Source organism: Gigantopelta aegis, chromosome 6 (genome assembly GCF_016097555.1).
Source record: "Gigantopelta aegis isolate Gae_Host chromosome 6, Gae_host_genome, whole genome shotgun sequence".
Classification (NCBI taxonomy): domain Eukaryota; kingdom Metazoa; phylum Mollusca; class Gastropoda; order Neomphalida; family Peltospiridae; genus Gigantopelta; species Gigantopelta aegis.
Window position 1 is genome coordinate 86,057,485 of NC_054704.1, and position 13,893 is coordinate 86,071,377.

Sequence of the window (13,893 nt, forward strand, 5' to 3'; positions counted from 1 at the left end):
ACACACACACACACCACCACCACCACCACCAATAGATTTTTTGGATCCGCCATTGTTTTACTGGTGCATTTTCAGTGATGTTCAATATATTTAGCAATGTTATTTTAGTCATTTATTAGTCAGAAACATGTTTCAATGGCTGCAAATGTTGGGGTTTTTCTCCTCTTTTTTTCTTCTTTTTTTTTCTTTTTGTAATTCAGGAAAGTCTGTTTATTAATTGTACACCCTGTTTAAGCGTGACAGACAGTTACGTGACATGCTTGTCTCAGCAAACTGAGATCTTAGTGTAGACTAAATCATCTACCGAATAGAACTCAATAATTAATACACTTGAATCCTCACTAAAAGGTAAAAGACGAAGACTTACAGGTAAATGGCCAAGTAAAGATGTGACGCTTTCTGAAACATACAGAATCTTGCCTTTCTTCGTGAATACAATAAGAAAACTATCCAGCGCCTGAAATGAAACCAACTCATTATTATGTTAGGTACCAAGCAATGGTCATCTAAACCATTTCTTAAAACATAAAATAGCTAAAATTACTTTGTTGCATACCTATTGGGGATTTATTTTAAACACCGTACGAGATTTTTATATTTCATGTATTGAGATTTAAAAACATGTGGTTGGTAGTTCGTGATCTATATTTCAAAGTCACACAGAACAATGAAATTAACAGTACCCGAACTGATTACTCTGATACATGTATTGTAACTCTAACGGGAGTAAATAAAAAAATATATACATGTAAGTTACAGTTAGAAAAGACGTTTAAATTTTATATATATATATATATATACTCTTCAAAAAAAGAAACGCAAAAGGGTACAAATGGGTTATAACTCCGATTTTATGTTTCACATGCTTTGTGAATATAAGGTCATTGCATGTCCCAAACACATTCCCACGGTTACATTCGATAAAACGCAGCTACTGTACAATAAAGTTCCAAAATGTGAATATTCGCAAAAATGCAGCCACGTGCAAACCATGTCACCACTGCACGTGCGTTGTCTGCACGTGCAACATGAACACCGACAGTATAAAAGTGCAGGGTGTTCGCTTGCCTGGCCTTTGTATCTGGCCGACAGTTGACAATCCAGGACATGCCACGTCACGCCAGGGCATTCCATGTGTCCCAAGCACCATCTCCAGACTGTGGGACCGTTACCAGCAACATGGATCAACACGTGACCTCTCTAGATCCGGTCGACCACGGGTCACTACCCCCGGGCAGGACCGCTACATCCAGGTACGCCACCTTCGGGAACGATTGACTACTGCCACCTCCACAGCCGCAGCAATACCAGGTTTGCGCAGGATATCCGACCAGACCGTACGGAACCGCCTACGTGAGGTAGGAATTCGTGCCAGCCGTCCAGTTCGAGGTGTCATCTTAACACCACAACACCGTCGACTCCGACTGCAGTGGTGCCAGATTCATCGACAATGGCCTCAACTGCGATGGATTCAGGTGTGGTTCAGTGACGAGTCCCGATTTCTGCTCCGACGTCATGATGGAAGATGTCGCGTATACACGCGACATCTTCCATCATGACGTCGGAGCAGAAATCGTGAAATAGGCGTCGTGGTGAACGTTATGCGGCAAACTGCGTGCAGGAAGTGGACAGATTCGGCGGGGGTAGTGTCATGGTGTGGGCAGCCATCTCACACACTGGCAGAACTGACCTGGTCCACGTGCAGGGCAACCTGAATGCACAGGGCTACATTGACCAGATCCTCCGGCCACACATCGTTCCAGTTATGGCCAACGCCAACGCAGTGTTCCAACATGACAACGCCAGGCCTCACACAGCACGTCTCAAAACGGCTTTCCTACAGAACAACAACATTAATGTCCTTCCTTGGCCATCGATATCACCGGATTTGAACCCAATTGAGAATCTATGGGACGAGTTGGACCGACGCCTCCGACAGCGACAACCACAGCCCCAGACCCTGCCCGAGCTGGCAGCAGCCTTGCAGGCCGATTGGGCCACCATCCCCCGGGACGTCATCCGTACTCTGGTTGCTTCAATGGGCAGGCGGTGCCAGGCAGTTGTCAACACACGCGGAGGCCACACCCGGTATTGACTCCAGATGACCTTGACCTTGGTGGTGTGTCCTATCACTTACTCACAATGGACTAGAGTGAATTGTGAACAATCCTGCAACATTTGGTAATTATCGGACTCACCATTCAATAATTAAATCAATTCTCCAAATGTTACGACAATGTGGTTTTGCGTTTCTTCTTTTGAAGAGTATATATATATATATATATATATATATATATATATATATATATACACACACACACACACACACACACATACATATATTGTTAACAGTTTAGTGAAAGATATTCGACCCATAACGGAACCCAAATTCAAACTATAAACATGGTGAAATATTAAAATTAGAATGAGAAGGTGTGGTACCAAAATTGAAATTATATGTACATGTATACGTGGGGAAATATTATAACAATCTAATAAGCATGTAATGGTACCCAGATTGAAATTATATGTACGTGTATACGTGTGAAAATAGTAAAATCATAATAAGAATAATGTGGTACACATATTGAAATTATATGTACGTGTATATATAGGGGAATATTAAAACCATAATAAGAATATGTGGTACACAGATTGAAATTATATGTACGTGTATACATAGGGGAATATTAAAACCATAATAAGAATATGTGATACCCAGATTGAAATTATACATAGGGGAATATTAAACCCATAATAAGGATGTGTGGTACCAGGAATGAAATTATATATACGTGTATTCATAGAGAAATATTAAAATCGTAATAAGGATGTGTGATGCACAGATTATATATGTACGTGTATATGTGGGGAAATATTAAAGTCATAATAAGAATGTGTAATACCCAAATATTGAAATTATATGCACGTGTATACACATATATATATATACGTTGGGAAATATTAAACACATAATAAGAATATGGTGGTATCTTGATTAAAATTATATATACGTGTACATGTATGTGTAAACATAGGCGAGACGTGTATACGTGGGGAAATATTAAACACATAACAAGAATATGGTGGTATCTTGATTAAAATTATATATACGTGTATGTGTATACATAGGCGAGACGTGTATACGTGGGGAAATATTAAACACATAACAAGAATATGGTGGTATCTTGATTGAAATTATATATACGTGTATATGTATACATAGGCGAGACGTGTATACGTCGGGGAAATATTAAACACATAATAAGAATATGGTGGTATCTTGATTAAAATTATATATACGTGTATGTGTATACATAGGCGAGACGTTTATACGTGGGGAAATATTAAACACATAATAAGAATATGGTGGTATCTAGATTAAAATTATATGTACGTGTATAAATTATATGTATACATAGGCGAGACCTAGAACAAGAAGGCGACAGTTGATTCATTTCAACTTATTTTCTTGCTAACCATTGAGTAGTTAAAACACGCTCTGAGTGGAAGCCTGTACCGGGCTGCGAACCCAGTACCTGTCAGCCTTATATCCAATGACTTAACCACGACACCGCCAAGGCCGGTCCCATCTTGTTTTTGGACAACAAAATAAATGCATTGAGTGAACCCGGTCGTTGTTCACACAATGACATGAAGACTGCCAGTATTAGACACGATAACTGACAGGACAGTTGTCATGGCACCCATAGTGTTATTCAAAACAGTGTGCCAAACAAAGTCAAATAGTGCAACACCTTAGTTGACATGGTAACCATTCTACGACATGGTGTGGGGCTTCGGTCAAAGTATACTTCGAGCCATATACTATGTTGAAAATAAAACATCACATAAACAGTGGTCAGAAATATCTATATTTCAATATTTCAGTTCACAAAAAAGGTGTAGGTCTTGTTGCAGAAATCGCTGCTCACATATAACAAAATGTTCATGTGTTCAGCACACATATTGCTGGGTGTATCTAAATTTCCCATTCTTTAAGTTTCGTTACTCAAGCACTGGTAACAATAATGAATGAATGAATGTTTAACGACACCCCAGCACGAAAAATACATCGGCTATTGGGTGTCACATGGTAAATGCAAAAACAATGTGATGATCAACATCAATATAAAAATTAAACAGTTACATTAAAACACAGTGTAAAGAACTGTGCAAAAATACAAATATCACAGATAGATACTGACTTTTACTCAAAATTTCAATGTGTGCTGTATTGGCCATTCTCAAAGAGAATGTTACACCCCTGCACCACGATGAGGTTACAGCACGTGTATAGGCGGTAACAATAATAACGTTTACGTATTTTTGTTTAGTAAAGGTACACAAATCCCTCTGCCTACACCAGCAATTGATAGAAAAAGTTTGTTTTCTTTGACGACACTGGAACACATTGATTTTTTAATCATCAATTATTGGAAGTCAAACATTTGGTAATTCTGACATATAGTCTTAGAGAAGAAACCCGCTACATTTTTTTCATTATTTACAAGGGATCTTTTATATGCACTATCCCACAGACAGGATAGCATATAACACGGCCTTTGATATACCAGTCGTGGTGCACAAGCAGGAACAAAACAATTGCCCGTTGGTTCCACCGACGGGGATCGATCCCGGACCGACCGCACAACAGGCGAGCACTTTATCACTGGGTTACGTCCCTCCCAACTGACAGAAATAAATCAATATTTTCCATGTTAAATGTACGCCGCTCTAAACACGATGTACGGTATATCCGGTTGAAACATACAGTTTCTTGGTTGTTCTAACGTCTGCAAAAAGTTAAGTTAAAGTTTGTTTTGTTTAACGACACCACTAGAGCACACTGATTTATTAATAACCAGCTATTGGATGTCAAACATTTGATAATTGTGACATATAACCTTACAGAGAAAACCCTCTATATTTTTCATTAGTAGCAAGGGAGTTTTTATATGCACCATCATACATACAGGATAACACATACCATGGCCTTTGATATACCAGTCGTGTAAGGTTTGTAGAAGCTCTCAAAACAGTTTCATGATGTGACTGCATAAGAATGTTTATATTTGGTTTTTGTAAGAACTTTCTATAAATACATCCCGGAGAATCATCGATATATGTGATATACATAATGCTACATGAATGGATGATGGATACCCTTTATCTTACGAGTTGTTAAAAACAAACCGTATATAACGGTTGAAAGCGAGTTGGATACGTTTTTAATTAACGAGTTGTAAAATAAATGGTACCTATCGGACATGAATGTAATATTCTATTTTTTACACAGACTACTAAAAAAAAACCCAGCTTTACAATAAACTTAAACGTCTTATCCAAATAAAACTTATTTATGATACTCGTGCTGCAGATACTTCTGCGTCACAAAGTACTCGGTTTTTATGCACAATCCCACAGACAGGTGGGCCCATTTGGGCTATTTCTCGTTCAAGCCAGTGCATCACGACTGGTATACCAAAGGCCGTGGTGTGTGCAAACCTGTCTGTGGGATGGTGTATATAAAAGATCCCTTGCTACTAATGGAAAAATGTAGTGGGTTTACTCTCTAAGACTATATGTCAAAATTACCAAATGTTTGAGATCCAATAGCCGATGGTTAATAAATCAATGTGCTCTAGTGGTGTCGTTAAACAAAACAAAGTTTAACTTCAGATCTGATGCCTCGTTTACGGTCCAACCACGATGATTCATGTAAACATAGTTTATTTGAACGTAGTTCAAGGTTTAAGTCCCTCATATTTGAACTACCAATAAGAATTTGATCCTTCTAGTCTAGTCACTTACCTCGAGCATGAGCGGCGAAAACTCATGCTTTGAAAGGAATAATGGCTTCCAGTCTAGTAGCTTACCTCAGGCATGAGCTGTGAATATTCATGATTTGAAAGGAATGATGGCTTCCAGTCTAGTGGCTTACCTCAAGCATGAGCTGTGAATATTCATTTGAAAGGAATAATGGATTCCAGTCTAGTGGCTTACCTTACCCCAAGCATGAGCTGTGAAAACTCATCATTTGAAAGGAATCATGGCTTCCAGTCTTGTAGCTTGTCTTGGGCATGAAATGTGGATATTCATGATTTGAAAGGAATGATGACTTCAAGTCTAGTGGCTTACCTCGAGCATTCGCTGTGAATATTCATGATTTGAAAGGAATGATGGCTTCCAGTCTAGTGGTTTACCTCGAGCATGAACTGAAAACTCGTCATTTGAAAGGAATGATGGCTTCCAGTCTTATAGCTTGTATTGGGCATGAGCTGTGGATATTCATGATTTGAAAGGAATGATGACTTCAAGTCTAGTGGCTTACCTCGAGCATTCGCTGTGAATATTCATGATTTGAAAGGAATGATGGCTTCCAGTCTAGTGGCTTACCTTGAGCATGACCTGTGAATATTCATGATTTGAAAGGAATGATGGCTTCAAGTTTAGTGGCTTAGCTGGAACATAAGCTGTGAAAATTCATGATTTGAAAGGAGTGATGGCTTCCAGTCTAGTGGCTTACCTCGAGCATGAACTGTGAAAACTCGTCATTTGAAAGGAATGATGGCTTCCAGTCTAGTAGCTTATCTCGGGCATGAGCTGTGAATATTCATGATTTGAAAGGAATAATGGCTTCTAGTCTACTGGCTTACCTCGAGCATGAGCTGTGAAAACTCATCATTTGACAGGAATGATGGCTTCCAGTTCTGCTTGATCTCGTGAGCTCGGGATTTAACAGATATGGCTAAAAAAAACCCACAAAAAAACAAACCCATTAACATATTATGTAGAAGATAAAGAAAAGCCTCGAGAAAACCGCTATTAACCCTAACATGGGATGCTACATGAAAATGCATATTGAAGCATGTTTTTCTTCTACGTTAAAGACAAAAAATAGTAGTACGCCAAACTAAGAAATAAACATCATTCATTAGTTACTAGTTACTAGCATATCCTTGGTGGTTTGTGTTTAAGGCACTGACCTAGATATTAGTGTAAAATATGTTTAGTTATTACTGCTGTTTTCACCATTAAATAATACACCACTACAACATGTTAATTAAATTATCAATGTGTGTGCTTCTCGTTTTTATGGTGTTTGTAGTACACAGATGATACGCACGTTGATAACTTTGTTTTGTTTAACGAGTCCACTAGAGCACAAGTGTTAGTTAATCATAGGTTGTTGGATGTCAAATGTTTGATAATTCTTTGTAACAGACTTACGAGTTATAGTTTGAACGTTTCAGTGAACCAGCAAATTATTGCAGGCCCAATACTCTGAAAGCCCTAATCCTAACCCTAGAGATAAGCCATATTGCAATCGCCTGTACACAAACACAACACAACTGCCACTAAATGATGCAACATTAGTATATGATATACATTACTGACAAAGTTTTGGAGTTAAGATTTTCAGAACAGAATAGGACGGTCCCTAAAATCACATTGTCTAGAGTATAGTATAGCAGAATCATTTAAAAAAGAATTTCTTCCAAATATAGTCTGAAAATTATAGAAAATTAGCAAGTATGGTTCAGTTAAGTGTGGCAGCATCATTTTAAAAGATTTTCTTCTAAATATGGTCTGATTAATAGGAAATGAGCAAGTATGGTTCAGTAAAGTATGGCAGAATCATTTTAAAAGGATTTCCTTCTAAATATAGTCTGAATATTATAGAACATTAGCAAGCATGGTTCAGTAAAGTATGGCAGAATCATTTAGCTAGTGATTTGTTAGTCTGAACATTTACAAGCAATTGGATAAAAGCTCGTAAACAAACTACATGCATTTTAATTCCTAAGATTTCATCTACGATGCCACAAACAATTTTTAGAGAGAGAGAGAGAGAGAGAGAGAGAGAGAGAGAGAGAGAGAGAGAGAGAGAGAGAGAGAGAGAGAGAGAGAGTTGCCAATGACGACGACAGGAGGGGACAGAGGGGAATAGAAAAACGGAGAGAGACAGAAAAGGAGCGTCAACAGAAATGAACCGATTCATCATAGCTAATATATTTTATTTGACATTTTCAATTTGCTGTTAGTTATATCAGATGTTTCCCGAGGGAAGGTATGGGCAACAGCATCAGTTCCAGTGTAAATCGATATTAAAGACGACAAACCTGCCGCAAGATAGGCATGAAAAGTAACACTCAATGTACAGTTGTTTACATCAAAACTAAACCGCTGAATTGGTAGGTATCACTATAATAAATAATACAGAAACTCAGGTAAAACATGATTACCTTTTAAACCCAACTCGTAAAGCATTTTTAAAAGTTCATGTAAGTAATAGAAAACTTTCTTTACAAATTACTATCAAACAATAAATCTTCTTTTTTGATACAGGAGTGAAGATAACTGGTGGAACTACCAAGGTGGACTTGGTGGAACTAACAAAGTGGACTTGGTGAAACTACCAAGGTGGACTTGGTGGAACTAACAAAGTGGACTTGGTGGAACTATCAAGGTGTAAATTACGGGCCTGACAACCCATGTACAGGTTAGTGTAAATTACGGGCCTGATAACCCATGTACAGGTTAGTGTAAATTACGGGCCTGATAACCCATGTACAGGTTAGTGTAAGTTACGTGGTAACTTCCTGACGACATAAACAACCGTTTTCGACAAATTTCGATTCCCGAGCCGTTGTGTGTGCCTTTATCCTGTATGAACTGCACATCAAATACTTGTAACAATACATATACATACTTGCACATTTAGGTGCAACTGTTCCGATACTTGCCTTCTTCGCTTTATGAACACCTAGGTTGTATTTTTTCTTTTAAAAAAGTGTTAAATTTACATGGACATTTTTTAATGTTATATACGTTGGTGTGGGTTTAAAACTCAATAATATGTCTTTACAGATCTGAGACGTATGTTTAACATTATTCATCACAGAGATACATGCCAGTTTATTGGCGTCCTGTTGATGCGAACAGACTAAATAAAAGTAACATAACATAAAACACGTAGTTTTAAGACATCCTATGTCATTACCAGTTTGTGCCAGATTTTGAGTACTCCAACCCTCTAATTCTAAGTAACAACCCTGAATTCACTTTTTTTAAATGTAAGAAATATTATTTTGGAAATGCAAGACAACATTGTCCTTGTGTGACATTATTAGTCCCCTAACTGTCTAACCAGGGTGTATACCTTTATCATTTACTGTTGCAGATCAAGTTTGACTTTCATGACAATTTACCAATTTTTGACGGAGTTATGGCCCTTGAACTTAGGAGATACGAAAAAGTGTTGGGGCTTGGTAAGGGACATGTATTGCTTTAGCTGTACTCTCACAATGCTTGTCATTATTATTTAAATAACTCCAAGGTTTGCAATTGTCGTTACCGTTAATACTCTGCTAATTTATCTACAGGAAATACCCGTATATACTACACAGTATACGGTATTGTAAGAGCAATACGTACTAAGAGAAACGGACGAGATTTACCTTGATGATTTTTCAGAAATAAAATCGTTGATTTGAGGATTGTGGATTTGTCCATTTTCTTGCTGTTGATGGACACCATCGAACTGAGTTCATTTATTAACATGTTGAACTGGTCACGTCGTTTCTTCTCGCTCAGATTGCGTGTTTTCCTAAAACATTAAACAACACATGATAGATCAAGTAAGACCGACAACCAAGACAGCACCCACACATATGGTTGGTAAGTAGTAGTCTGTTAGTGATACGTGTATTGCTGTATTGTACGTATATTTAATATGGGATACAACTATTTCCAGAGATATTGTAACATGCTCTAGGTAAATTGCCACACGCACAAAAATTGCATACTTTTGTAAAAGAAAATTATGTTGCAACACATTTAACATTTGCACCTTATAACCATAAAGTTTAATAATATACCACCTTTATATAAAATATACATCACATTTAGGTAGCAGTTAAAATTTGTTTTGTTTAACGACACCACTAGAGCACATTGATTTATTAATCATCGGCTATTGGATGTCAAACATATGGTCATTTTGACAGGCATAGAAAGGAAACCCGCAACATTTTTGCATTAGTAGAAAGGGATCTTTTATATACACCATCCCACAAACAGCATAGTACATATCATGGCCTTTGATATAATACAGTCGTGGTGTACTGGCTGGAACGAGAAATAGCCAAATGAGCTCATCGACGGGAATTGATCCTAGACCGACCGCGCATCAGACGTACGCTTTACAATAAACAAGGATCTGTTTGAGGATTAAAGTTTCCGGTTTATATTGAGTCCAGAATGTCAGTGATCAGTGATCTTCTCCATCAAACCAAAACAGGTTTACTCTTGTGTTTGCATAAAGAGGTACAATGACGTCTGATATTAAAGAACATAAGAGTACAAAGTCTTAATTATTTATTTATTTTTAATTTGTTCATTGGCATTTTACAACTGCAGGTATTTCTGATTTACTTGAAAAAAAAAAACCAATGGTTTGTCGGGTAGTTTTATTTATGTAAGATTCCTTTGAATCTATAGATGACATTTCCTAACATTTGTAAGAAAATTTACTTGTTTTATTTGAATGCCTTTTTGTTGGTTATTAACAAAAAAATGTACAGTGTCCCGAAGACAGTATAACTGTTAGATAAAACTCTCTGAGACTCATAAACCAATTGTTGTACACTGACTGAAGTGCGTTTCTCGTTCCAACCAGTGCACCACGACTGGTATAACAAAGGCCGTGTTATGTGCTATCCTGTCTGTGGGGTGGAGCATATCAAAGATCCCTTGCTGGATTAGGAAAAATGTAGCGGGTTTCCTCTGATGACTACGAGTCAGAATTACCAAATGTTTGACATCTAATAGCCGATGATTAATTAATCAATGTGCTCTAGTGGTGTCGTTAAACAAAACAAAACAAAAAATTCTGACTGAAATGGGCGAGAGGATTAAATCTACATGTATATTATTATATTATTAAGGCTCAGGCAGATGTTCGACATTATAATCCATATATGACCGAATAGTGAAAAGAATGCTGTTTTGTTTAATGACACCACTGGAGCACATTGATTTATCAATCATCGACAATTGGATGTCAAACATTTGGTAATTTTGACATATAGTCTTAGAGAGGAAACCCTCTACATATTTTCCATTAGTAGCAAGGGATCTTTTATATGCACCATGCACTGGCTAGAACGAGAAATAGCCCAATGGGCCCACCGATGGGGATCGATTCCAAACCGCCCGCGCATCAAGCGAGCGCTTTACCACTGGGCTACGTCTTGCTCTGACCGAATAGTAAAACGACCGTTTCCACGTGTACAACCTCCCCCCTCCCCCATGCATCGCGTCAATTCCAGGTTAAGAGTTTGGACATTCGACCACTATTTACTATTATTTGAACCAAGAATGAAGATAAAGAAATCATCTTAAATAATTATTTTATTTTACGTACATTAAAATTACCTTTTAATTTGATCTAAACAATATTTATTTCCAGTCGAATATAAAATAAGCGGTATTGATATTGGTCAGCAGAAAAGAGGCATTAATTTAAATATACATGTATAGTAGGACCCCTGATATATTGTTATGACTAATTTTAATTTTATTTCTTATTTTTTCATTATGTAGTACCGCAAACCCCTATACACATCCGCTGCACACTCCAAAAAACACAAGTAAAATATTAATTTAAACATGCATCCCCCCCCCCCACCCCCCAACACGTACACACCTAACCCCATCTTCAGCATCAAACAAAAACACTCAAAATACCCACAATAAGTTACAAAGTAATAGATGGTGAAAATGACCAAAACAAAGAAAACAAAACTACTTAAAAACCCCGAAAATAATCTACACAAAACCAGCATATAAACTATTATTCAAATTCCACTGATATGGATTAACAACAAAATAATTGGCCGACTCATTCTCAAAACGACCAAAAATTAAATGAATCTAAACAAAACCACCACATTAAACAATTATTCAAATTGCACTGACATGGATTAACAACAAAATGATTAGCGGACTCATTCTGAGGGCGGAATTCCTTGACACTGGAACTCTGGGAAGTCTTGTTTACAGGAACCGGCGCGGGGCAAGCCTGGATTGGCAAGTGTGAACTGAGTGAACTGAGTGCACTAGCCGTCAGGAATGACAACAATGGCAGCCCGCCTTCTTGCCTAGATTTCCGTATTGACACAGCCTCTCTTCCTCGTTTGATCAGTCTGTCGGTGCTTTTCCGATAAGAAAAGGAAGAGACTGCCACTTTTGTATGACACCTGCAGCACTCGATGGAACTCCTTCCTCGGGCAACCATTGATATTGACTTAAACCCTTTGGGCATCCATTTAAAATGATTATTTACAAAGCGTTCAAGACGATACTTATCCCACAGGAAAACAGTAAATTTATGTGATTAGGAACCCAACTGAATTAAGTTGATCACAAGTTAATTTGATTATAAATTGAAGTCAAAAGGTATCATATAGTTAGCTATATTTAGGCAAATGTCAATAGCATAGGAAACGTTATATTATGATACAACAATCAACCAATTTGTAAGTTTATATATATTATATATATATATATATATATATATATATATATATATATATATATATATATATATAAAATTGTTTCTTGTAATTATTTATATATTTAAGTAATTTTTTATTGTGTTGTTTAATATCAAAAACTTATCAAACTTGTTTAATATCAAAAACTTATCAAACCTGACACAAATAATTTTCGAAAACACTAAAATGAGAATGGTCTGTTTAAAGTTAAAGAAAAAGGTTTTAGATAATGAAACGAAAAATGTTGTGATTTATTTTTATTATTCAGCTTTTTTCAATTGTGATTGTTTTAGAAAGTTAAAATGACTTAATGTATTGTGTAAATTAGATTTTACGGCACACTCTTTTGATTGTTTATTTGATATATGCTAATCAATTCAAACTTCTTCCGAGGTAATATTTCTGATGTTGTCACGAGTATTTTATTTAACACCATCACTAGAGAACATTGATTATTTATTCATCGCCTAATGGACGTTAAACATTTATAATTCTGGCACACTGTCTTCAGGGGAAACCTTCTATATATTTTCCATTAGCAATATTGAATTTTTATATGCACTTTCCCACAAACAGGACAGCACATACCACGTCACATCAGTTGTATGGCTCTGGTTCGGATGGAGAAAATTCGATCCTACGTCACAGTCACCTCAGAGAGAGAGAGAGAGAGAGAGAGAGAGAGAGAGAGAGAGAGAGAGAGAGAGAGAGACAGACAGACAGACAGACAGACAGACAGAGAGAGAGAGAGAGAGAGAGAGCTCTATCGACTGAACCCCCATCATGAATGCCTTTCTGTCTCTTTATGAACTAAAATTTTACCTTTTGACAGTTCCCTTGCCTTCATCGTCAAAATCGTCAAAGGTAATCACACTTTCACTGCAAAATAAAATTACGTAATCATTATATACTGTATGAATATTAAAATCATAAAATCATATTCTATATTAAAAAGTGTCAAGCGGATAATTATGTAATAAACACTACCAGCTTATTAAGCATGCATATGCACAAAACAGTCCAAAGGACACTTTGACAAAGTCCTGATGGCGTATGTCCATGAATTACCGCCATGCCATGTGCTTTGTCTGTAGAACAGTCATTATTCATATCTGTATAACAAAACCGTATTTCTGTACAAGACAGACGACACGTACAGATCTGAATAACAAAACCATATTTCTGTACACGTACAGATCTGATTAACAAAACCATATTTCTGTACAACTGTACAAATCGGAATAACAAAACCGTATTTCTGCAAAAGACGGACGATAAGTACATATTTCGATAACAAAACCGTGGTTCTGCACAATACAGAGTTCAAGGG

General features: G+C 37.0%; 1 protein-coding gene across 1 annotated transcript in view; it reads right to left on the reverse strand.

Moving 5' to 3' along the window:
* Nucleotides 1–13,893, reverse strand: part of LOC121374764 (circadian locomoter output cycles protein kaput-like) — a 50,731-nt gene that overhangs the window by 23,952 nt on the left and 12,886 nt on the right. The window contains exons 2-5 of the mRNA XM_041501872.1: nucleotides 13,386–13,442; nucleotides 9,465–9,613; nucleotides 6,660–6,751; nucleotides 368–457 (exon numbers count right to left, since the gene is read on the reverse strand). Coding sequence (XP_041357806.1) covers nucleotides 368–457; nucleotides 6,660–6,751; nucleotides 9,465–9,613; nucleotides 13,386–13,442 — 388 coding nt within the window. The remainder of the gene's footprint in view (nucleotides 1–367; nucleotides 458–6,659; nucleotides 6,752–9,464; nucleotides 9,614–13,385; nucleotides 13,443–13,893) is intronic.